Here is a 27,384-nt window from a genome sequence, read left to right as displayed (position 1 = left end):
TGTGATGCTGTTGCAGATAAACTAAAAATTTACAAAAAATTTCAGCTAGGCTACATGCCTCTTGTTTGACAATAAACAAAAAGAAAACAAAATCAGTCTGTTTTATTTAAAAATGATCTGACACAGAACGACTGAATGTTGGAATCGACGGTGAATGTATTGAACAAGTAACGGAAGTAAAGTAACTGGGGATCATTTATAGGCTCTAAATTAAATTTTGAAAGCCATGTTAAAAAGATTTAGGCTTTTTTTTTCAGTTTTGCTATGCATATTGTACCTGTCCCTAAGAAATAAAGCATACATAAATAGATAAATGTTTTTTTTTTTCACTAATGCTGGATTAAAATGTTTTTTTAATTTTTTACAACTATAACTGGACTCTAACTATAAAGGTTGGGTATGACAAAAATGTGGCTTAAACTTAAATGCAATTTAAATATATAAGGACAAAGACAGAGGCTGTTTTCACACCTGATACTCCAGTGGATTCACTTTCATGTGGTTTGGTCAAACAGGCCAACAACAAGCCATTTTAATCTCTGCTCATTTGTGTTGCTATTGTCCCAAGTAAACAGCAATGAAGAAGAAAAAAGAAAATGAAAACAGTTCATCTATTGGCTCGGACAGAAACCGGAAATCCATCATCTCTGTCTGCTGGCCTTTTCACCACACAAACAACAGATCAACACCAAATGTATGCTATCTTTAGATTTCTGTTTTTGCTTTGGTGTTCATCTAATGTCTGTGTTTCACAAAGAGGTGTCCAGTATAAGCAGCAAGCTGTCCAGCAGGTAGTTTGAGACAAATGAATGGAAGTGAGAGACTATGATGTGTCGCCGTGCTTACACAGATGCAGGGCGAGGTACTGACATGTATTTGAATGTATTTAATCACATATAAGTATCCCTGAATCATTACGCTTTACTCTACTTCCTGCCTTTGGTTCACAAGTTGCTCCGCTTTGCCTTCACTCCTCAAACTAACCGCACCAGGGTTAGCTTGGAAAAATGAAATTCACCACAGTTCATTTAAAGTGGACCAAACAGCTCTGGTGTGAATGGGACCTAACTGACTCAATTGAAAAGCAGCTGCCAAGCTGTAATGTTATAATTATAATTATAATTATTAGTATTATTAATGCTCATCTTTACTTTTAGTGACATTTTAGTCATTTTTTTTTTCATTTTGATAGTTTTACTCAACAAAAAATTGAATATTTTAGTTCAGTTATGGTCAATTAAAAGTCCTTACATTTTAGTCTTTACTTTAGTCACATTTATTTTCTTTAAACTAATTTAATCAGCTATATTTTTAAATTAATATCAATCTGAAACACTTATACTAATGCACTAGCAATACCCTAAGTGATTTGAAATACACTGATAAAAACACTGACATACCTAATCTACAAAATAGAGAAATATCTTGGATTTTAAATGTTCTCCATGACAAAGAAACTAAACTTATTTTTGTAGGTTTCTATTTCTACCTAGTCTTAGTCACAAGGCAAGAAGGTAATTGACTGACAATTTTAGTCATCGTTTTAGTCAACAAAATCAACACTGCCCTGGAATGGTGTTTATAAAATCCTTTGTAAATTAGTACTAATCAATGCCTTGGACTTTGTGAAAACTTTACCCAAAAAAGTAAAGTTTTAGAAGTTTCCATAGTACCTCCCAAAGTTTTAACGAGCCTTATTTAAAAAGAAAAACTACTACAAAGTAGTTCAACATGTATTTAAAGAGCCAAAGCTAAGAGAAAACACGAATAAATCCCAAACACATTATTTAATCTGTATTTTGGAATACCTTCTCATCATAAATTTGATGTCTTATGAGTTTTAAAACCTAAACTTGCTTGGGATGTAACGTGTCGATGCCAATCTCCTCCAAGTTTCCTCCCTGTCAGGTTGTTTCCCTCTGATTCAGCCTGCCTTACAGCTGGAGCGACACCACACTGTATGATAGAAATTCCACAGTGAAGCAAATTGGCAGAGCCACAGAGGGCGGATCGACAGCGAGAAGACAAGCTGGGAAGGAGGCGGAGAGCAGAGGAGGCAGTGTGAAAGATAAAGCGCGAGCGAGATGGAGATGATGATGATGGAGGGAGAGAGAGGCTGCGCCGGTTTATATAACATCTCCAGGATGGTCTTTGGCATGCATCAGGGGGCTGAGCCATCAATCACTCCATCTGTGTAAAATCACGAGCTGACTCCAATATTGCTAAATATTTATACTGTCACATACACACAGGCGTGCAGATGAAAAGAGCCATTCATTAGGGCCTTCTCAGGCCTGTCAGCCTGGAGATGGAGATTAGAGAAGCAACCTCCCACCGCGCCTGCCTCTCCTCTCACCGAGCTCCTCAGCCCTATATATAGAGCCATCAGGACGATAAATATCTCCTGCATGCCTCTGTTAGGTAAATACCCAGTAAATATGGCAGGGAGGATCGGAGACGAAGCTAAACAGACCTGTGTATCTGTAAGCACGTGTTGTGTACAAGTGTGAGTCACTCAACAGGAAACAATGGGAACTTGTTATACAATATTGTGTGTGGTTACGCTATTTTGATGGCCAGGCTTTGATACAGTTTGCGTGAATGATGTTTTGTTATAGAGAATGGTGAGTAAACTGTTATTTTTACTGATGAGCACAAACCAAACAACCTTTCAGTGAAATCAGTTTTAATTTAGCAAAGTAATACTGGAACTCAAGGCGTCTAACTTGTAGAAACCTGTCCTTTAAACTCAACTTGGTTTGAGACTGTGAACTTTGATGCACTTAAAAGTTTATTTGGTAGACTTATGACAAGCATAAAGCATGAGCCATGCTTTTTTTTTTTTCGTTACTTGATCAGTTTGATCCTTTTAGTTTGACCTCTGCACACTCAGTTCACTGGATGTGCAGCTCTAAACTCCTGGGCTATCCCTTTACTGTGCTAATTTTTATCAGTTTGTGGTGTTTCCACAGAGAAACTTTCATTTTGATGGAGGAGCCAGGGAGTTAATCATCCATCTGACAAGCACTTTGTAGTATAAATACTTAGCACCTTTCAAAATCAAGTTTACACACGTCTGTGTGTGGTTTCTTCTACTGACTCAAGCCTCGGTCCGCTCCTAGTGAAGCTCCCCTAAGTTCTTGAATCGGCTTTGCTTGACAATCCTCTGAAGGCTGAGCTCATCCCTGTTGCTTGAGCATCTTTTATCACCACACTTCTCCCTTCCAGTCAGATTCCCATAAGTATACTTTGGTACAACCCCCGAGAACAGTCTGCCCTTTAAGCAGTGACCTTCTGTGGCTTACCCTGCTTGTGAAGGGTGTTGATTATTGTCTTCTGGACAATAGTCAAGTCAGCAGTCTTTTCCATGATTGCAGTTGTGTGTACTGAACCAGAATGAGAGAATAAAGGTCCATTTAATTACTGAGATGCATCTGAGTGAGCCACAGCCAGCTTATTACATGGTTTGACCTTGTGTCAGTTTGTCCAAATACTGTAGAGCTCATTAAAACTGAGGTACTCTGAATAAAATGGCTGTAATTTCTAAATGGTTGACGCTATATTTATGGGAAACCCCTTAAATTAAACCTGAAAGTCCATACTAGAAGCAGTATAATGAAAACTGTTCAACGGTATGAGTTTTGGACCTAACCATAAGTTAGTATCCAATCCCCTGTCACACATTCTCTCAATTGTCTGTTTATTTAATCTGCAGGATTCCTGGTCTGTGCCTCCGCTCTGCTATTGCCAGCTCTGCCTTGCATAAGTACTGCACACTTGCTTTCAACCCATCCACCGCTCAAGCATCCACCTGTAGGCTCTGACAGGGAGTTTAAGATAATATCTCATCACTCCTCAAATTCTAGGTGTAAAATAAATCTGCAAGGAGTGATGAGGTGAGAGTGTCCAGGCCAAACTCAAACAGTGTTTTGCACTAAATTTGGGATTAGCAGACATGTGAATGCAGCAGGAAATCTTCAGGGGAATTCACTACAAACGAGACGACAATGGGGGGGGGCATGCCAGAGATCTCTGCTCTGACGGTGTCAATATCAGATGTACATATACCCTTTTATAATCTGATTATAAACTTAATGTACTATGATGTAATAGGGCCAACCTAAAAGATTTTTTTTTTAAAACAAGAGAAAAGAATCTGTAAATTTTGGAGCAAGACATTAGACATTAGAATTTTCAATTTTATGACTTTTAGTTCATGCACATGTGTGACTTTTAATGTCAAAAAGTTTTTCCACATAGATTAACCACTTTTTGAATTTGAGTATTTAAAGTTGTTTTTAAAATTAATAGACTAATTTTTCCCCTAGCGTGGCCCTAACACGCCATTGTAATAATGGATAATTTATACATAGATCTTTTGGGAAGAACTTACTAAGTAAGAAGACCCATTGTTTTGGAATTTTGTCAATGAAAACAATCAAAATTGGTGTTTTTTTTTTTTTCTTTTTTTCCAAATGGGTCCTGGGGGGCTTAGCCTTTCTTAGATATGAGTGGGGGGTCACTGGCATCTATCATACAACCTATGCAATTGTTGTGCATGCAGTCAAGCTGCTTTGTGCTCTTATCTGCTCTCCACTATGTTGTTTCCCCCTGTTCTCTGAATAAATCCAGTTATATGTAGCATGGCTACATATAGTCATTGTCATACTCCGTCATATTGGATTTCTTCGTCATGTCATGTATTGTCTCCCCTGACCCCTTCACATGTTCAGCAGGGTTAATTTTCCTGTGAGGATGAATTCAGATTTTAGGAGCATACTGTCCTGAAAATTCTGAACATTACAGGAGGGTGTCTTTGAAACAGTTTCTGACTGTTGGGAAATGTGATAGCCTTTCGTCTCATACCCTGTACCAAAGAAATGTATCAACAACTCAAAGTAATCAGCAGATTAATGCATATGGAAAATAATCAGTTAAGTCTTGATGATTTGAGGAATTTTCAAACTTTAAAAGAACCTTTGGAAAAAGGAGAAACAACTAATAGTTGCAGTCATGTCTGAAGATTAAGGCTTCTCTTTGTTTGCTGGTCTAGGCCTCTGTTCATCTTTCACATCAATCTTCTTCTGTCTCTTTGTCTGTCTTCTGCTTTTATTCTTTCTCCTCTGACCCAATCCAGTCTACTCTGACTTTATTCCTCCACAGTTTTTTTTTGAAATCCTGAATCCATTATAGTGCGATTATTCATTTCATCCGCCTTGACGGACCTCTGATCAGTGCGCGAGCCAGGCCTTGGCAACAAAAAGACATCAGCAACGTCATCTTCACAGTGTAATTACAAGAATGGGGGGGAAATTTCATTTTGATTAGCGAAAAAGCTTTTATTCTCAAACTCACATCCATAATTAATCATTAAATCATGGGAGAGTGAGTGAGAGGGATAGATGGGGGAACAAACACAGTGAAAGGAGGATGGAGGGATGTGTAGAGGGAAGTAGCAGTGGAGAGAAAGGGAAAAGGCATGTAATTATCTGCAGAAGTTCGACATCCCCAGTAAATCCACGGAGCTGTCTGACATGGCTAATTAAAGAAGCAATCAAAGGTCTACCTCCAGAGATTTTGAGAGAAAGACGAGAGAGGAAGAAGGACACAGGCCAGAGAGATAGAAAGAGGGCCTAATGGGGAGAATGAGAGATGGGAACAGGAGGAGGGGGGTATGGGAAAGAAGATTGTTGTGATCTTTATTGTTTCATACGTCAAGCTTCCCTCTTGGATTCCTGGATGAAGCTCTTAAACACCATCTGTTGTGAATGTTTTTTTTCTGTTTGCATCAGGCCATCACACTGCGATCATTCCTGACCCTCTTCTGCAGAGTGCAAGTAGCTGCCATTTACAGCATCATGGAAACAACAAAAAGCACTTCATTAGTCATAACCGGTTAGTCATTTTTAAAGTTGAAATGATGCGTCTTCCAATGCTTTTCTGGAGCACATAATCAGTGATGTAACCTGCAGTCATCAGGTGTTTCAGGCCTTTCAGTGTCAGACGCCCTCTCACTGGCTGCTCTGCCATGGTAGATCAGGACTCACTTTGTGGCAGCCTCCCACACGTTCACTCCTTTAATCCAGAGCCAAACAGATGAATCCCCAGCAGTCTTTATGTTTGTGTAGATGACATTGGTCTTATTTGCCCCTGTGATGCAAAAACACTGCATCCTGTAAGGAAGTGCACTGACAAACCAAGAATTCACTCCTGAGAGGAGTTTTTAGCAGGGTGTAAAAAACATGGAAATTTTCACTGCAAAGATTGTAGTTGAGTGTTATGTTTGAATTTTTAAAGTAAACATAAGATTTATTTGGAAGAAAAATCCCTACTCTCTAAACAGAGAAGAGTTACTGCTTTGTCTATTGGCACCAAAAGCTTTACAAACCAAATGCGTCTCGCAGGAGATTTAAAGGGATAGTCTAGCATTTTTAGAAGTAAGGTTGTTGTATGACTTCTAAGTGTTTTCATAGCTTATGTGATTGTGTGGAGGCCTGGATAGCCAAACAAAGCTTTGAACAGTGGCAGCTAATGCTGAACGCTGTGTGGCGCTGCAGCACTGGCATTTTATTCCCTGTCTTTTTAAAACGTAACATGCATTTACATCACCTAACAACTGCTGAAAAACAAGAGTGGTCTGGCTGCAGAACCGTACAACTCTGACAGGAAGTGCTGTTATTTGCCAGTATAACACATTTCTAGTTTTAATTTTTTTTTCATATTCAGCTTTGTTCATAAACAAAATCTGGCAGTTGCATTCATAAATTAACCATATTGCAAACATAGCAGACTAAACAACATTTCTTTAATGAAACAAAGTGGTAGTGTTATACTTCTAAAGCCTGCTTTAGCTAGAGCTAACATAGCTATCAAAGCTGCATAATTAACTTTACCACACAAGTCAATGTAGCTAAGTAACCTTTCGCAATATGAGCATAAGCAAACTTAGCTAAAGCTAACATGTGTACATAGCTTATGTAGCTGCTTTGTGAGTTTAGCTTAAGCTACGTTAACTACATTATTTAAAACTAAGCTTTAGCAATGTGAGTGTTAGCAAACGTAAATAAAGCTAACTTAGCTACATAGACAACATAAATATCTAGCTTACATAGCAGTTTTGTAAGATTAGCTTTGGCTACATAGCTACGTTATCTACATACAGTGGCGGAAAAAGTTTTAGGATACTCCATGCATTTGTGAAATATTGTATTAAGAATCACTCAAGTGCAATTTCTTTTAGTACAGTCACAGCTAAAATACTAAACCAATCCTAAAAGCCATTAAAAACTTAAAATTGATTTGTTCCATAAAAATACATAAGAATTTTGAGTATTAGGTCATTTTAGTACCAGTGATCTACTCATGAAGTTCGTGCTTTTTATTGAAAGATTCAACTTTTGTTGCTGTGTTTCGTGTCTGGCTATATAAGACCAGCACATCTGAAAGTTCCTCAGAGACAAAAATGGCTAAAACAAGGAACCTAACACAGGAAACACGCCTGAAGATACTGATTCTCAGCCAAGAAGGGTACAGCTGCCGCCAGATAGCCAGGAAGTGCAGATGCAGTCCTTCAGGAGTTGGATACACTCTGCAGAAATACAGACGAACCAACAGCTAGAAAGACAAATGAAGATCTGGGCGTCCAAGGGTTTCTTCAGCAAGAAATGACCGCATCCTGATCCGCATGTGCAGGGAAAACCGCTGTATGACATCCCAGGAGCTTCAGCAGCAGTGGTCAAACCAAACTGGTGTCCAGTGTTCCACCCGCACTGTACGTGGCCGACTTTTAGATCATGGCTTTAGGTCCTACAAGGCTGTCAAGAAGCCCCTGATCAATGAGAGACAGAGGTTAGCCCGGCGTCGTTGGGCCCAAGCACACAAGAACTGGACAGCCAGGAATTGGAAGAAGAAGATTCTGTGGTCAGATGAGTCTAGTTTCCAGCTTTACCCTCCTCCTGCTAACGTGAGGGTACACAGAAGGCCAGGCTTAAGCATTATCTCCAGCATGTACAGTACCTACTGTCAAGCATGGTGGAGGCAGTATCATGGTTTGGGGACGCATGAGTGCTGCTGGTGTTGGTCATCTCACTGTCTGTGAAGGCACATTGAACTCTGCCAAGTAGTGTGCCATTCTCGAAACCCACATGCGTCCTTCTGTACGTGCACTGTTCCGTCAAGGTCAAAACTGGATGTTTCAACAAGATAATGCCCCTTGCCACACATCAAGGGCCAGTAGAACTTGGCTGCAGGAGCACAGTATCCAGGTCTTAGAGTGGCCAGCTCAATCCCCGGACATGAACCCTATTGAAAATCTGTGGTAGATTCTCAAAAGGTCTGTTTCAAAGCGTAAACCAAAGAATTTAGATGAATTAAAAGCAGTAATTCAAGAAGAGTGGGACAAGATTACCCCTCAACAGTGTGAAAGGCTCGTAGGGAACATGCCAGCCAGGATTAGAGCTCTACTGCGTGCTAATGGCAGGACGACTAAATATTAATTTGATGATGCAATGGTTTATTTATGTTTTGTTTAGTTTTAAACACATTCTCTATTACTTGTTGACTTTGATACCGACAGTGTTGAGAACTGACATACTGAAACTGTCAAGAATTTAGTTTTGTTTGTGTTTCTTGTAAACAATAAACAAAAAAGTATATCATTTGTTTTTGTTTGTGTCTGTCTAATGTAGCCACACCTTTTGAAACACAAAAAAGATTTTTCCACAAATATTTCATGATAATATTTGAGATTGTGTAAAATTTTAAGGGTGTCCTAAAACTTTTTTCCACCACTGTAGCTTAGTTATCTACATAGCTCACGCAACTAATGTTTGCTGTATTCGAGTGTTTTCATGGAGGACAAGCTTTTTTCCTGTTAGCAGGCTGTTTCCTCAGCTTTATTAAACATTTTTAATCAGGTTTTGCAGGTCAGGTTTTAAGCCTTTAACTTTAGATATCCTAACCCTTACCTTAACCCTTACCTTAACTCATACCAGAAGTTTAATTTGTTTTCATCTCGAAAGTCTTATCTTTTTGGGGGTTTTTTTTGTTTTTTTTTCATACTGAGATATACAGCATTTCAGATGAACAGTCTTTGAGAGTGGCCAACAGGTGTTACTTTCAAAGTGGGAGTTTTTGTCACTTTGGGCTCTTATACAGCACCCAGGACACTATTTAAGTCCCTAAAATTACACAAGACTAAACTTGAACATTGCTTTGGTGATGCTGATGTTTAACATAACATGTCAGATGGACTGTTTTATGCATTCATTGCATAAAATATTTCACAGTTATCAGGGAAATCTTCCACACAAAGTGTTTGGGAAGGGCAGGACTTAAAAAAAAAATCTCTGAAGGCGACTGGACAAACATTCTGTCTGTCACATTCACTACGGGTCAGTCAGAGCAACAAGACAAAATGAGGTAGAACACATGCACAGCTTTGGTAGTAACCTGAGCTCACCAGGATGCCTTAGTTTTGGAATGACGGCGCTTGTCTGTGGATAAAAAATATGTGCACAAAACATCATCTCTGCAAAGAGAAGCTTTTGGGGGAACTCTTTGCTCGTACTTTAATGAAGAAATGTGGTCAAGTTCAGAGAAACTGGTGCTAAACTATAGCGACAACCATGCTTAATGCTGCAGCAGTAGCAGCAATTGTATACACCTGCTCACAGTAAAACTAATCCCCAACTGTAACAATCACAAACTCATGCTCGAGCAGGTCAGGAGACCAGCGAACATTTTTTCTGTCATGAAAAGCTTTTGATGTGGTGCTTTGCTCTTGTTTTGATGAAGGAATATGGTCCAGTTCTGGTAAAACTACTGCTGTGGCTACATCCGAGCCAATTGCACTTGCAGCCATCGCCACCAGCTCACAGTACAACTGGATCCCGCTCCTAGCTAGTGCCTCACTGAGCTCAAACGACACCAATTGGTTAGATTAATTTTCAGACATGGCACAGATGTAGGTTTGCAGTTTGCAAGATGACAGACATGCCATCTGGTCAGTCCGTCTGCTTTGCAAGGTTAGTTGGCATACCAAGTTGACGTGAATGCTAATAAGCTAACATTAACCAGTTGACATTACTGAACGAATGTATCAGGATCACTGTCAGCTGCCAGTCAATGTTCTGGAGATGTAATCTTTATTTTACTATGATCATTTTGATGAACACAGTATTTGATGTCAGAAATAGAAGAAGTCTGTTCGGTGCTGTCTGTCATAACCTTTAGAGTCACAGTCAGTCTTAGCATTCACCTGCTATTTTTGCTCCTCTCTGGGTTTTCTTCCTCCAATGCCATTTTCTAGTCATCTCATGACCGTCATAGACCCAAGAATTTGATTCAGTGAGATTTTTTTAAGATAGAATTTTGCCCACCAACTAGGTCATATTATTGTCCAAAAAGTGATCTGACATGTCCCCGAGTCTTCTTTAAAAATGTATTTAAGGGAGTTCTCTTTTTTTTTTTTTTTTTTTTTTTTTTGCATCACTAGTAGTTTCTATAAAAACTACATGTAAAAATCCCCATTTCTTTTTAAACAATTTTCTAACTGTGTCACAAAATAAAGGGACATTATTAGCCTGCAATTTTTTTGAAAGAGGCGCAAAGCTGCTAAAAGGATGGGTGGATGGAAAGTGTAGTGGAGATGATACCACTGATGCTGGTGTAATTTTTTTCTCTTCACCTTTCACCTCCCTCTCTCTCTCACTCTCTCACTTTCTCTCTCTCTCTCTCTCTCTCTCTCTCTCTGTCTCGGGGGGTGTGGACCTGGGGGACATGATGTAGATAGAGTTAGCGTGGACCAGATTATTCCTCACACTGGGTCATCCTCCGTCAGCAGAAAAAAGAGCTGAGAGCAGGACACTGACCTGTGTTCTCTCTGACCACTGCTGTACCGCGTGTCTGAGTCTGTGTGGATGTCTCTCTGTGTATTTCTCACCTCCTGAGCCCTTCTAACCCGTTTTATTGATTTTCTCTGTCCTGGACTTTGAATGTTACTGTATAAACAGCTGTTATTATCTCCTTTGCTTTAATGTTTTGATAGATTTTTAATCGGCATCACTTTTAATACCGCTGCACTGATAAGGAGACAGAAACCTGAGGATTTTCTCTCCCTTGTTCTAGATAGCAGAGATTTGAAATAATCATTGCACTTGGTTGTAGTTGGTAGTTTAAAGGTGAACCAGTGATCCTGAACCCTTCCTCTTCTTTCTGGGATATTGGTATTTGAAAGAAATTGCACACACTCCCTTAAAACATAAGCTATCTATAGTCAGAAGTGTGAAGTTTCTGTTGAGACAACTCTAAATTTTGCAGTTATCCAAAGAAAAATACCAGAGCACTGCTCTTTGATTGCAGTCTATCGTCTTTTCCATATTTAAAGATGGACTTTAAACTTTAAGCCGTGGTTAAACCTGTATTCTCTGTGCAGCCCAAGCATGAGCAGCAAAAATGTCTTAAAACCCTCATCCAATTCTGCCTTGGATTTCACTTCTATCAGATCTCAGAAAGTTGTGCCCATAAAAGATGCCAGTCCTGATACAGCTTCTAAACTTTCGATGCAAACAGTATTCGGAAAAGAGCCATGTAACAGGGAATATTTAGAAAAAGATTTCCTGCCAGATTCACACTCATCTTTTGGTCCTGGCAGACTAGGACAGAAAATAAAGCGACTACAAGCTATAAAATCTGTCCTCTTTTCACAGGAAAGTGGAAGCACTTAAGAAACCACTAAACAGCCAAAAACATAAAACATGCAGCATCCTGTATGTCAGAGGATTTATGTAACCAAAAACTCTTTGTAAATATCTTAAAGGCCCAACATGTGACAACCGATAAAATCCAGGAATTTCATTATTTGGGCTGATAAAAGACAGTCGCTCTTACATTAGCCTCAGGTTAAAGTCACTAGTACTATAAAATTGGCCTTCCGAGCCACCGTATCAGTGCAGAAGGCCCTCTGTCAGTCGGTGCCCTCATTCTCTTCTGTTTATTCGTCCTTGGGGTGTGTTCAGTGCGTCTCCATCTCTCTCTCTGCCCTGTCCACCCGGTGTCAATCCGGCTGCTGTATAATTGGTTGTTTTTTGGTCGGCCGGCCTGTCCTCTCTGGCGTTGATTCATGGCGTTTGTAAAGGTGACAGTAGCGGCTGTCCCTACCAGACAAAGTAGAGCCATCACCAGGCGGACCTCAGCTGACCTGCTGGTTTGCACACACACAGGCTGACACACAAAGACACGCATAAGAAACACATGCAGGTTTGCCGGAGGCCCCATAGGAGAGGAGAGGCAGGTAAGGTCATCATGTACTCAACTCCACCAAGAAATCCAAAAGTACATGTAAAAGTGAAGAAACACATGCACATATGGATCGTGTGTTTAAGTCAGCTGGTATGAATAGACCTGCAGGGCTTAGCCCTCGCTTTTTACACAGGAAAGATGAGAAATTTCAGTCAGACAACTTTGATGGTTGGTTTTAGTGGAAACTAGAGACAATGAAACCAACTAGCTTTAAGAAAAAAAAAACACAAGCTCTCTTAATAGTCTAGTTCAGGGATTCTCCACAGGTGGGGCAGGATCCAGAAGTGGGTTGTGAGCTGTTTCAGTGGGTGGGGAGAAAAAAGGGGACAAATCCATACATTCTGTTTCACTCTGTCTTACTCTGATAATGGGTATAATACAAGGTTTTTTCAATATTTTAACTAATTTATCCCTTTTACTTGGAATAACAAAGACTGTTTTCTCATGATAACCAGGTAATTTCTCTGGAATTTTGTAATATTGCTAAAGTGTGCACGTTATTGTGTTAAAATAGGATAAAATGCGTTTTGGTCTGTCTCTTTTCATGTCATATATTTTGTTCCATCCAAGATCCAAACTGCAGTATTTTTAATTAAGTAAAAATATTGGAAGTTTTGGTCCCATTTTGGGTGGGGAACCTGTTGAGAACCACTGGTGAGAGAGTGAGAGAGAGAGGGAGGTGAAAGGTGAAGAGAAAAAAATTACACCAGCATCAGTGGTATCATCTCCACTACACTTTCCATCCACCCATCCTTTTAGCAGCTTTGCGCCAACTCACAGTAGAATCCTCCTCCATTTATCTTTGTCATGTAAATGACAAAACTCAGGACTCCAAGACTAGATAGGGGATATAATCACCCAGCAAGTACTGGGTCTTTCCTGAGTCCTCTTACCAGTTGAACATCCCTGGAAGACCTCCACAGGGAGGCAGCCAGGAGGCATCCTGATCAGATGCCCAACCAACTCAATTGACATCTTTGTATATGAAGGAGAAGCAGCTCTATTCCAAGCTCCCCTCAGATGTTCAAGCTCCTTACCCCGTACCCCCAGACACCCTCCTGAGGAATCTTATTTTGATTGTTTGTTTGCACAAGGAATTTTTACTTTTGCATGTGTTTTCTTCTTTCTTTTTGGAGGAAAACTGTGAATTTAACAGCCTGGGGACTGATCAACCAAACTGCCAAATAACACATAATGACAGCTGAAAAAAATCATTAGTTTTGTGTTGCGTGGTTTCAGCATAAGGACTGACTAAGGCAAGTGTCGCTAAGAATATATTTTTCTGTTTGCCTTTTGGAGGAGATGAGGCTTGGACTCTAATTATGGATTTGAAACAGTAATCCAACAAATAAAGAAGCATGCGAGCTGCACAATTTCATACAAGTAATAACAAAAAGCTATTATTGATGGGCAGTGACAACGTCACCTTCACTTTGAAAGTTGAAGCAGTGGCTTTAGTGAAGTTGTGATTAATCCCTGAATAGACATGGGTGTGAGCTTCTTGTCTAACAAAGTAGATCCAATCCTAAAGACTGCCCTCTCATATCAAGTTGCTTAGGGCTGTGCTACATTGCATAGCACTCTAGACAAGTTTCCAGTGTGGCAGGCCGCTTGTCTTTGGTCCAAACAAAACGGACTGTGTTGTAGCCAGTCTATGTGGAAGTTGGAGGTTAGTTTAAGACAGTGGAAAAATCTAAAATCATTCACAAAAAGTTCAAATGCAAAATAGTGGAATTTTAAAATGTGATTAGACAGGATGAGATCGGGGCCATATGGCTCTGGTTAGGTCACGCCTCATGTACACAGGTGGCCCTTTCACTGCTTGTCACTCCCCACTCTCTCATCGCTGTTTCCAGCTGTATCCACAGTTCTATCCCTCCAATAAAGTCAAAAACCCCTAAATAAATCTCTTTTGAAAAAGCATAAGATTAATTTTGATTAGCTGTAGAAATTCTGAGATTAATCAAGATTAGAAATTGTAATTTTTTGACAGCCCTAGTGAGAACTGGGGATGTCCCCAGAACCTTTAAATTATAAAAGAATAATACATATGCAAAATGACAGAATACTTTTCTAAAAGGGAAGCTGGTGTACCTACTTCTTGAGTAAAATTTATTTTTGATTGACTCAAAAATCATTGAAACGGTACAAGGCACAGTTCCCCCTACATGTACAAAAAGCTGTTGTATACAATTAGGAACACACATGAAATACACATGGATAAAGACAGAAAGTCACACGCAGACCCATACTCTCTCATATTCAGGCCTTCCCTGGTGACCTGGATACACCCAGAACTGACACTTTATCTACTTAGCAGTGTCACCTTCAAAAGCCTCACACACATCCAGCACCTCGTGTGTAAAACTCCCCCCACAAATAACAGCCGTATGTGTGTGTCAGGTTTAAGGGTCTCCATCATGCTCTTTTTAAGGCAGCAGCTTCATATCTATAATTGAAGGTAATCGGCTGGTAAAAGGATTGTAAAGCGTTTTGTGCTGTGGTTAAGAATTGATCATAAGCTCGGGCTCTTTCATGGTCCTGTCATTGACCTTGTAATTGATTTTGGTGAACGTGTTTTTTTCTCCTCTCTTGTGTTATGGTTTGATATAGTATAATTGACTTTGCTAGCTGTATAGTGTCTATTCAGGTTGATTTCTTTGTCTTTAACCTCTTGTTGTCTGCTTCTATCCTTGCGAGAGCCCATTAGGATTTAGTGCAGGGTACATTAGAGTAAATACAACCAGAGGACTGCCCTCAGAAGGATAACAACACTAACATATAAGTACATATGTCCCTTCACTTGATTACATGTGCATAGGCGAGTGAGCTCACATTTGCAGCAGGCTGACCTGTGTTACAGCGGCTGTAATTGATTGTGTGTGTGCCGGTGTCTCGGTGTTAAGGTTAATTTCTCTAACTGCTGGTAAGTGCTGTCTGACCGCTCCCCCGGCGGCCTCTCTGAGCTGAAGTAATGCCACTTAGAGGCCCCGGACCCCCGCCGCTGGCCTGCCCATTGATCTGCTGATCAATAATTGCATCTGTAGTGTACAGTAAGAAAGCTCCCTTGCTGATCTGATGCTAACATGCAGACTTGTCTAAAGATCACATTCATACCACACAAACGCTTAGCAGACACTGGTCAAGAGATCACATAAAGGTCCTTAAGGGGTTTAAGAGGAGTCTTCTACAATTTATGTTTAGTTTTAGTTCAGTGTCAGCAATCTGTGAGCACAACAAGGAGTCCAAAAAAGGTTTGAAAAGTGATTTGACAAATTTGAGCTTAACCATAGCTTCTTCACACCAGTAATAATCATTTGGATTCTTTTGGACTACGCTTCTTGAGAGTTCTGATTTTCTATTCTTAGCTAAAAGTTATGTAAGAGATAATGTATCATGAGCAGGCCCACCCACAGAAATTCCTGGGCCCTGATATACTTGATTAAAGGTTCTTTCTCCTCTTTGGAGCTCATTTCATAATATCAGTGCATCGGAGATGCCAATATTATTGGCATGTTAACAGTATAGGCAGTTATGAAAATTCCTGCTGCTTCTTACAACTGATATATAAGCTGTACAAACAAAGAGTTTTAAGCAGGACCAACAGACCTACATCAGCTAAAGCCTTGTTCTTTGTTCATCCTCATGCCTTAAACTTTCACACATTTTAAGGACTGAAGTTTGTTAGTTATTTCAACCTAAAGCTTTATATTGTGTGCTGAAAGGTCTGAAGTTTTGGGTCTGAACAACATTGAATATCAGTATTTGCTAAAATTGCATCCCTAAAATGTATAAATTAGTGACATTAGTGTGAGTCTTCTGGCTTGAATTTGCCTCCAAACCTGTACTCAGATCGACTTTTAAAGCAGACTGAAGAAAGTTTGCTTGCAGGTCATTACTGGGGTCAAATGCACCTCCCAATTTTTATCCAGGTCCTGGCATGACTGTACACAGTCTGTTTTAACCCTCTGACACGTTGTATACGACAAGAAGAGTCACAGGTTACAAAAAGTTACACAATTTTTGCACCATAACTTGTAGCCACTCCTTTTTTCCCTCTGTAAGTCCCTCATTCTGCTACCCATGCCTTTGTAGCTCTTACAGACACTTTTCTAGCAAGCCTGGGACTTTGTTGACTTTCCAGGTCCTTTAAAGATTAAATCCACATCAGTAACTCTGACGTTGAACGTCTTTTTATCCATTTTCGATCACTTCTGACACTAGCATCAATGCTGTTTTATTATTTTGTCACATGGGCTTTGACAAACAATGGCAGGCTTTTTCGTCATCGTGTCTTGCTTTGCCAAACAGCTCATGTTTTTACTCTCTGAGCTATTCAGGAGACAGTGTGTAGACATAATGGAGAGAAAGAGAGCCTGTGATGTGGCCCTCTGTGTCACTGCAGACAGGAACTGCTTTGATTAAGTGCAAGGACCTTTTTGTAAATATATGATAATTTTCAAGACTTTTTGGTCAAAAGAGATAGGGGATACATAAAAATCTTTGATTTGTAGTTTCCCTTTAGTTTGTCTGTTGTCTTTACAATCCCATAACTTTTTGAAAATTCTAGTGACAACCAGAGAAAGGATGTTAAGAGCTTGACTGTGCACCACAGGGTTGATGACAGTGTTGCAAAAATCTATTATGTGGCAGAAATAACACTGGTTTGGGGCGCAGGTGGCCGAGTGGTTAAGGCGTGCCCCATGTACGCAGACGGCCCAGGTTCAAATCCAGCCTGAGGCCCTTTACCACATGTCTCTCCTCCGCTCTTGTCCCTGTTTCCGACTCTATCCACTATCCTCCTCTATCAAATAAAGGCACAAAAATGCCCAAAATAAACCTTTTAAAAAAAAAAGAAATAACACTGGTGATGGTAATAATACTGGTTTACAGCCCACCACTCGCTGGGGCGGATAAATTAAGTTTAAAAAGTAAAAATTTCATGTGTAAAATAAAAGTAATGAAAATAAGATTGGTTTCCATTGTTATGCAAAAATTGCCAGTCAAAATCAAGTTTCAAACACAGCTGTGTGAAATCTTTATCATTTTAGTTAAAGTAGTGCATTTGAAATAGTGTAAATGAATTGCTCCAACCTAGTCTGCTAACTGATAACTTCCAAAATCTCATTCTTAGCTATTTGTTCTCTGTCATTTCTTCTTTTTCCATGCTCTTTCCATGCTTTCCTCTTCTCTCCTCCTCTTTACTTTATTTCAATGCTTTCTTTTGTTCTGACATGCTCAGAGATAATTCTAACATAAACCAGAGAGTCATCTGCAGAGAGGATAAAACAGCAAAGACATCCTTCTTATGGATGTTTGAGTATACTGTTATACAGAAGTGCTGCTTATTTCAGCGGTAGGTTAAATCCCCCCTACACAGAGTGTAAGAAGCTGTGTACATGTTTATTATAAATAAGTGATTGCTCTTTATTGTAAGACATCCTTTAAGACATTTCTGTCATCTGGAAATGAAAATGACATCAGCTCCCATCTCTGCATCTTTTCCTTCCTCCTGTTGTTTTATTCCTCTCAGGGAGCCTCCATCTTGTTTTAGATCACAGCCAATAAAGCAGCCTTCCTCTCTCTCTCCTTCTCTTTCTCATCGTCTCTCCGACTTCGTGTTAAAGGAATCAGTCACTCAGAACACTCAAAACACATATTAAACAGGCATCAGCCTCTCGCCGGGGCCAAATCACGCTGTTCAAATGTTGTTCTTCCACCGGGAGCGCAGGACAACTGAAGAGATGGGATCTGCAACATTAACTTGATTCACGGCTGCGGCGACTGAGTGACACTCCATAAACCTCAGCGGGCCGCCGCTGGGCCCCGCCGACAGCACCCCATGGCTAATGTGAGACACACCAGCGTAGCCTTACCACCCCCACAGCACGCACACACAAGCAGGCACATACAGGGACTGGCATATACATACAAATGAACATATAGAGTGGCACACATGCACGGATAGAGCATGACCTTAACATTCCTCCCACATATTGACACAAACATGCAACATATGATTTTACAAACTGACATAAATACATACATTAACACGTTTGGCACAAACTGACAAAACTGAGCTTCACCGAACTGAACATGTACACACGGTCAGGAGTTCACACACTGATGCCCTCCTTCTCCTAACACACACACTTAAAACCAGGTTTTATGGTAATGCAGCAGAAAGAATGATTGTCCTCTCCAGCCGACCTCTCTGCTCGCAGCGTTTTGGCGTAGGCAGTTAGCATGGGCTCTGTGTAAATAGGTAACCTCTGCTGCTCAAAATGCCAACTTCCTCTGGCTGTCTGCAGCAGCGCTGACTCCATCCACACACTAACTACTCTGCTTGTCACTTGAGATACAAATAGTACAATCTGAACTGATATATACTCCTCCAACTGTTGCCTGTGGTTGGTGGCATTACAATGAATTGCTTTATTATTTGCCTTTACCTAAATGTACTTCGGATGGTACGACAGATTTATGGAGATTAATAGAGACAGGCAAAGAGAGACGGGCACCAGGGCAAACACGACAAGCAACCTTTAAGTCTTTATCTGCTGAACCAGGGAAATGTACCATTCATATTCAGATAATAGGTTACATTTAGACCTGATATCATTCAAGAAAAGGCTCCTGAGCACTTAGAATCCTCCCTCTCTGATTGCCCTGTTTAAAGGAACTTTTTAAATGCACACTGAATTGTACAGTCCTCCTGAAACTATCCCAAAACTTTTAGGGTTGGCGGCATATGTGAACCCAAATTATTAATCTAAGCCTTACCCATAAGTTTCTGCACAAGAAAACTAATGTCCAAGTACAAAGTTAAAATGAGCTAGTTCAAAGTTCAGTTCACACAAACTTGTTCTTTTACATAGTTAGCAGTTTTAAATTATGATCTAAGTCAGTGGATCCCAACCTTTTTCCTTTGATACCCTGATACTTGTATCTGAGCAAGGCTAAGCCTACCAGGACCTACACGGGAAAAAGGGCTACATTTTTGTCTGACATTAACAAACTGAGCTGTTTTCATTGATAAAATCCCATCAGAATAGGCCTACACAGACTCATTGTTACTATCAACCTTTGTAGAAACTATCCTTTCTGTGTGTTATTGTTGTTTTAGTTAATATGTGCAAATCTAATTTTAAAAACCTCAGAGAGGACAGAGCTTATGCCCCCTGAGATCTTTGGTGCCCTTCCTAAAGTCTGCCACACACATAAAGATTTTTCAGTCTTAACGGTTTTTGTTTTTGTTTTTTTGGGTACAGAATTCGGTATTTTTATAGGTATAGATACTGACCGAATGCCGTTGCTATTCCCGAGTACCAATTCATATAAAATCAAACGGTACCATGTTTCGGTACCTAAACACATCCTTGTGACTGCAAGAGAGTGGAAGAGTAGACAATTTTTCATGCCGGATGCGAACGCAGCATTGCACGCACGAGAGTAATGATGTCAGTAGCAGCTAACTGAATCAACAAATCAAGCATGGCTGATAGGAAGCGGTCGAAGGTAGCATTCCACTCTTCAAAATACGATGCAGATTACGCTGCAATATTTGTGACATGAAGTTCAAGGTTTACCACGGCAAAACTTCTAATCTGAGGAAGCAGTGTGATGACTGATGATTCAGATTGGCTCCCACTGTTTCCTGCTCGTTCACCTCTCTCTCTATCTCTCTCTCTCTCTCTCTCTCGTACCGAATCCTCACTGTAAACACCGTGATTTGCCCGTTAATCATGTGGATATCAACCACAGAAATATAGTAGATAAAGGGATACGTTTGCTCGCTTAGTCGCCTAACAGACTGGATTAAGGCACGGTACAGATTGCCTAGTGTGACAGCTAACTTGGCACAGCTGGTGTTGTTTTAAGCGCTCTGTCAGGATGGATGGATCCAGAGTGATTTTGAAGGAGTGACAGAGCCACTGGCTCATCCTCACTGCTTATTTTCATCACAGAATGAAACAATTTGCCACTTTCTACTATTTTTTTGCAGTAAATACAAACAGAACGTTACAGACCCAGTATGCACGGCTCGGGTGTGTGACATTTTTTTGTATTAAGGCTCGGTTGTGCTTCTACGTGGACGATCACATGATTGTTTGATGAGTGAGGAGCAGACTCTGCCTTACCAGGGAAAGAAGACATCTTAGTTTTGTTGGAAAAAGAACTGCATGAGGAAAGAAGATATGCAGTGCACATAGTTCATGGTAGAGGAAGTAGTTTGTTTGCTTTCATTTGTAATACTTTAATTGGTACAATTTTATGCCTTTATTTATTTAGTTAGTTATTTTGACTCCATACTCTATTGTTCATATGTTTTAAACTAACTCTCCCTCCATGAACCCCAACGCACATTTTTCCAAGAGGAAAAATTAGAGGAATGGGTGCAGTGGGGCTGGGTTTTAATTTGTGCAATATAAAGAAAAAACACTGGGTAGTTATAGTAGTTTAGGTTTTCCATGTTGGTGTAATTTATAAAAACACTTGTGATGTTACATTACAAATGGTGTATGATGTTGTTTTGATGTATTTGATATTTGATTGATATTTTGATTTTGAAAATTCACAAGATTTTAGGTTAAATAACATTTATTATGGCATATTATTCACATTCAAAAGTACCAAAAATGGGTACCGTTATGTACCGTTTTGGTTCACAGGTACCGGGAATCGGTACCGTACCAGTTCAAATGTGAAAGGTACCCATCCCTATATAGTGCAATGGTTCCTGAAGTGGGTAGTGGGCCCCCTTGAGGAGGATGTGGTGTCATGATGGAGGGGGGGTGTAAGGCAAGGCAGAGCAACACTAGTTGATGACTTCAGCACTGGAGGTTAACTGATGTCACATCAGATTTACCAGAGTGGTTGCAGTTCACGTCCAAGACGTGTGCATTGTGGACTGCAGTGGAAGAAGGGGCACCCACTTGTAGAGCAGGAGACCAGCCGCACCCTGCCTTTATGCAACATCCTACTGGTGTGAGATGGGTTTTTATTCTGTTGTCCCAATCAAGATATTGAGGATAGACTGAGAGTGGTATTCTCAGACTTGCACCCAGGACCCAAGAAACTGTAGCGGAAAACAAGACCACAGTAGTTACTGAAACTATTGCAGGACTGGAAGTATAAATCTATATAAAAAAAGTTTTTATTTTTAAGGAATTGTTCATCTTCATAGAGTCAGTTTAAGAAGGTGGTTGTGAAAAAATTGTGACTGACAGTGTGTTTTTTCTACGTTTACATAGGAACCACTGTTTAAGTTTGTGGTGTTAAATGAGAGGATCAACCGAGCACATCTTGGTCTGGTCTCATCTCTCAAAACACCACACGTGTCTGTGTCTTTAAATGTTAATGAGCTGTCTGACTCCACTCCTAACAGGAAATGGATGTGGCACTCCTGATGAACAATGTTTCAGACACTTTAATCCAAAGTTAAGGACCTGACTGGGATTCGAACCATTGATCTCCCAGGTCAGAGTCAGCAGGGTAACCCACTGAGCTATCCAGCATTGCTTTATTGTAACCATAAGCTGAGGGCAGATTTATAGATGTTTTGCCTTAAATGGCCCAAGAGTGGATGTAAGCATTGCAAGAAAAGGTCAAACCCCTTTTCTGTGGTTTAGAGATGGTTTAACTGCTCTTAAATCAAGTTCTTATCCAAACCAGGAGCATTGCTATGTTGCCGCTCACTAAGAATAGAAGGTGTTTTTTTCACATCAGTGTCTATCTGTCCAGGTCAACACAGATCAATCTTATGTTGGAGACACTCTTTAACACATAAAGGTCTCACACTTTCCTTTAGCACTTTATGTTTAAGCTCTTTAGATGTACCAATCCATTTTGAGAGAGTATCAAAAGACGAAGTGTTGACTGTATACTTGTTCAGTAAGAGCGAAACATCACTGCAGCTGCTGTTTGCTCTGGAGGAGGACAGGGCACAGCTGGGTCACACACTGTTTGCAGCATAGCTCTGACTTTCTGATCACATTGTCACTGTGTGAGTGCGGGACATTAAATGTCTGGGGGAGATAGGAACATCCATGATTGATGAGTTTGTTCCTGTATGTACTCTGAGATCTGTGATCTTGTCGGTCCTCTTGGGTGGTAAACCTTATACCTCAAAATGTCAGAGTTTCAGGAAACAGAGTTCCAAAGGTTTCCTCATGATTTCCTGAAAAGTTAGGAAAAGTACCTGCAATCTCATGGAGTTTAGTTGCAGAATTTTCTATTAAGTGCAAAAATGTTGCATTTAAGGGTTAATGCACCCTTTCCATGGATCTCATATGCTTTTTGTGTCACTACAGTAAGTTCTTCTTTGTGCAGAAGCCACTGAGAGAAAAAAAAAAGAGTCCCCTCTTCACTGTCTCAAATCCCCATTTTTCTGCATAGATTAGCCTACAAGTGTCTGAGCCGGGCGCTGTTTAAACAATGGCATTTCTAACACTGTTCGTATCACCTTGGAAACGCCATGGCAACCTGTGATCTGAGAGGGCACAGTGTGGCTCAATTAGCACCCGCCGTATCTCACTGCACTCATCGGCCAAACTAATATCTCCGCTTTCAGTCTGCCTTCATGCTTTTAGTGACACAAATATGTGAAGTGTGACATCACCTGCTATATCAGCTCACTTTCCCTCGGAGCTTTCCTCCTTTTCTCACAGAGATGGCTGAATAAACATAGAAAGTTTAACAGTTGTAGCTACTAAGACTATTAAGAGAAAAAATGAAGAAATGAACAGCTGTGTGTGGCCAGTGCCAAAGCTATTTTCATTCCCTGGGATATGATCCCAAACATCGTATGTTTTATTTTCTTTACTTGGATTCAGAATTACCTCTCCTCTCTCTTTCAAGTAAATTATGTCCTCATTGCGGTTTTGAAGCAACCTTTCTACCTTAAAATAGTAGCTTTAAAGTTGATCTAATAGTACAGTGACTTTCCACTGGAAGAATAGCATCTACTCTGTTACCACGGAGTGCCATAGAACTGTGTAACCAACCTTAGAGAAGCCAGTTAGCCTGTCATAGTGTGGTCTAATACAGTCGGTGAGGCCAGTGGTGGAAGAAGCTATGAGGAGAGAATGACTGACCGAGATGCTGGACAGAAGTAGATTGTACATAACCTGACATGCCAGATGGATTTGTTTCACACATCTATCTGGGAAACCTTCAATACTAAGCATCTGGTAAAGGGAAAAGTAAAGTACGGTTACTCTGGTTGAAATTTACTTCAGTACAAGTAAAAGTACTGGTCTATAAATATATTGAAGTAAAGGTAAAAAGTATTTTATTCAAAGCTTTCTCCAAGTACTGATTAGCTACTTACTTTAGCACTTCAAAGTGTCTTTATTGGTCTATGCTTCATGTAGTTAAACTACACTTTTAAATTGATATATATTTTACAGAATGACAGAGCTGCAGTAACTTCTGAAAATCTGTGGCAAGGTGGGTCTCCTCTGGCAATAACAAAGCAGAGCGTCAATGTCATAGCAAGGAAATGCATAATGATGAAGAATATGCACTGTTCTTTACAGAAACCTAAAGTTACAGATGGGAGCCCTAACTCAGTGGATAACTTCACGCATGGTGCAAATGTGTCTCACATCAAAAACCAAATACAATCCACCAGAAACATAGCCCAAAAACCCAGCAACAATTACTGTAAAACAGAAAACATCAAAACACAACTAAACACACTTATGTCTCAAATCTCCGCCCAAGGGCATGGTGAGGATCTCTGCCCACATATCCCTCCAGATTTGAAATGGCAGTGGGCAGAGCTTTGACCAGTTGACTTTACAGAGTTAAACTAACCCTGGTGGATCAACACCGTCAAATAACTCAAACACTGAAGACCATTTCACTCAGACTGGAGGTAAAATTACATTTGGTAGAAAAATCTACTTCAAAATGTTTAACCCTGAGGTATCAACCATCCAGTTTTTGCTTTGTACAACAGCTGTTTTAGGAATGTGTGAGTACTTGAGTGAAAGTACATTTACTCTCATTCAAACTTACTTAAGTAGAAGAAAGTACTGATCAAAAGTACTGATTTTTGACTTCCTGATGAGGGAAACACATCAAAGTTTGTTTTTAAGGCCAATTTGTTACCTTGCCATGAATATGAAGGCATATTAATGTGTGAAGAGAGTGCCTTGGGTTGTTATCCTGACCAGACCTTTAGTGATTCAAACCACTCATGTTTCTTGTCAGAGTTGACATAAATTCAAATTTTAGCAATCCACGCATATTCTAAAGAGCATCAAAACTGCCAAACTTAAAAGAAATGTGTCTCTGTGTTCCCCAGGTATCGTCTCCAAGTCTTTCGAATGTCGTCTGAAGGGTCAGGGGGCCACATTTGTGGAGGCAGAATCCATGGGCTCACCTGTGAAGAAGGGCTCATCTGACGCATCAGGCCATGACGGGCCTGTCCAGCAGGTCATCATCATCCAGGGCTACAGTGGAGGGGATGTGGCCATCGACCAGGCCCTGGAGGAATCGGCTGCAGCCACCCTGCAGACGCTAGCCATGGCTGGACAGGTGGCGGAGGTGCTCCACATCACAGAGGATGGACAGGTTATTGCCTCAGGCAGAGAAGTGGCATCCGCAGGGGCCCATCTGGCTGGGGGCAGCACCCAGTATGTGGTGCTGGAGTCAGGGGAGGCAAGAGAAGGGCTGCGAGCTGTGTCAAGAGGAGGAGTAGCAGTCGCAGGACAAAGTCAGATCGTCTCGGAGTCGTCCACGGCTTTGGACGCTCTCCTCAGCGCTGTCAGTGAAATGGGCCACCAGGAGGAAATGCAAGGAGAGGCAGCCGTCGTTCATGAGGTGGTGAGCCCTGAGACAGCTAAGGCTGTGAAAAGGGATGCCCAGGAGGAGGTGAAACAGGAGCAGGAGGAGATGCAGGTCATTCAGGAGACTGGCCAGGAGGAGATGCAGGAGGTGCTGCAGCTCGCCGCGTCTCAAATGATGAAAGAAGGTCTGACCCAGGTTATCGTTAACGACGAAGGGACACATTACATTGTGACAGAGTTGGACAACTGCACCTTACAGGTGGAGGGAGGCGTGTATGGAGCTGCAGGGACAGTTGAGGAGGAGGTGCAGCAGACAGAGCAGCAGGAAGGAGAAGAGATGGTGGTGTATCTGGATGGAGCCCCTCATGATATTGTTTTGGAAGGCTAGAGGAGATGCAAAGCTGAGGAGGTGCATTTGTTTTATGTATTTTTTTTGTTGTTTTTAGGTTTAGAATTTTTTTTTTTTTATATAAAAATCAGTGGTTGTCAACTGGTGGGTCAGGAACCAAAATTGGTTGGTAGAGCGGGAAGGGCCTGGCTGCAGATCATAGAATCTCTCAGACTGTCCCATTAAAGACAATGTCTATTTCAGAGTGGAAATACTCAGAAAGCAACTATGTTCTCTGCAAAGCTAGGTTAGCTTCAGCTACGTTTGCTAAAGCTCACGTTGCTTAAACTAACAAAGCTAAAGCGAGCCCTTGTTTGTCTATTTCTAAAATGATAAAAATGATAAATTAATTTAGGTTGCAGTTTCTCATTGAGGAGTTGACAGTGATTCCTGAGGCTCAACCACTTGAGAACCACTGCTCTGAATACATATCTTCCCCTCTTCCCATTTTCTGAATTTAACAATCTTCTGGGAGGCAGATGGGAAGGTTGGGGTGGGCATGATGAGGCCCTTGGGCCGCCAGTGTACAATCACTAATGTAGCAGGTATTTAACATCTAGCCACCTGTAGCTTGTTTGGTCTGAAGTTTCATTGAGTTCTGAGAGTGGAGACTCTGGTTGTTGTTGAATGAGTTTTTTCTCATTGTGGTGTGCCATGTTGGTCTTCTTGTTTCACACCACACACCGCAAGAACAAAATGGTTAAATTTATCATTATTTGTTGTAATGTGTGGGGCTTCTCACACTTTCACAATCAGTTAACATTTTTAAAATCTTTTAGCATGTGCCAGGCTTGAGTGAAATGTTTGCCAGGAAATATCTTGCAGTCTTCCTCCCTCTTTGCCCTTTTTTTATTTTACCCTCTTTGATTCCTTTTACATGGCTTCTGTTTGTTTTTTTAGCCTCCTCTCTGGGGCTATGCTAAACTCAGGTTAAACATCATTTATTTAGAGGGACAGTGGAGGAGAGAGGTTTTGGTGCTAAGTGAGCTACCTTGCAATCCTCACAACCACCAGGACTACATGAACCACTTTATTAATGCCATGCAATTTCAGAGAATAAATAGGTACCTTCAAGAAATATTTTTACAATGTATCTAATATTTTGAGCATTAAATTATAAAATTAAAATAGGCTAAGAAAAAAATGTGTTTCTCTCTCTCTCTTGAGGTAGAAGTTTTTCATGCCAATGCTTTTTTTTGTCTTTCTGATACATTTGTTGAAGTTTTGTTTGGGCTGTTAGAATTTTTCATGTGTCCAAAGACACATAAGGTTATTAATTTTGTCTTTTTTTTCTCTTTTTTTTTGTTTGTTTTTGCTTAAGTGTTTTCTTCATAGTGGTGATTGTATTCAGTTCTGAAAAAAACTAATTGATTTGAAGATTTCGATCTTTCAGATGGTTTATATGTGACAATTCAGGCCTCTAAAGTATGAATGCATTTTCATTTTGGACAATAAAGACTCGGCTTGATTCTTAACAACTGTGTCCAGATATTTTTCCTTCTATTTGCTGTAAATCATCACATCAAGCACACGTTTCAGCATCAGTACTGTGATTAGATGCACAGTGCAGTGGCATCAAAGGAGCAACATGCACATGCATGCATCACATACATGATGGCTCCCATCATGCTTACTGATCACTAACACGGTCATTATCATCACCATCACCATTACCGTCATCACGATCACCATCATCCTAATCGTCATCCTCTCTTCTCTCCCCATCAGGCCCATTCTGCTCATCGTGTCCAACACACTCATCCTTTTTCTTTCCCCGCCAGTGTTCAGCACTGGAGGGAGAATCAATATTCATTTAGGCCCCTACACAGGCCTGCTTTCTGATGGAGTGAGTGGGAGAGCGCTATGACGGCTGCAAACACAATGGCCGACCGCTGAAAG

General features: G+C 40.6%; 1 protein-coding gene across 2 annotated transcripts in view; it reads left to right on the top strand.

Moving 5' to 3' along the window:
• The window catches only part of znf407 (zinc finger protein 407), a 273,869-nt gene extending 246,941 nt beyond the window's left edge, over positions 1 to 26,928 (top strand). For both annotated transcript variants that reach the window (XM_041794053.1, XM_041794052.1), the window contains one exon: positions 24,614 to 26,928. In XM_041794053.1, coding sequence (XP_041649987.1) covers positions 24,614 to 25,485 — 872 coding nt within the window. In that variant the 3' untranslated portion in view covers positions 25,486 to 26,928. The remainder of the gene's footprint in view (positions 1 to 24,613) is intronic.
• Positions 26,929 to 27,384: the final 456 nt, after the last annotated feature.

This window comes from Cheilinus undulatus, linkage group 8 (genome assembly GCF_018320785.1).
Source record: "Cheilinus undulatus linkage group 8, ASM1832078v1, whole genome shotgun sequence".
In the NCBI taxonomy this organism is placed as follows: domain Eukaryota; kingdom Metazoa; phylum Chordata; class Actinopteri; order Labriformes; family Labridae; genus Cheilinus; species Cheilinus undulatus.
This window is presented reverse-complemented; position numbering and strand designations above follow the sequence as displayed.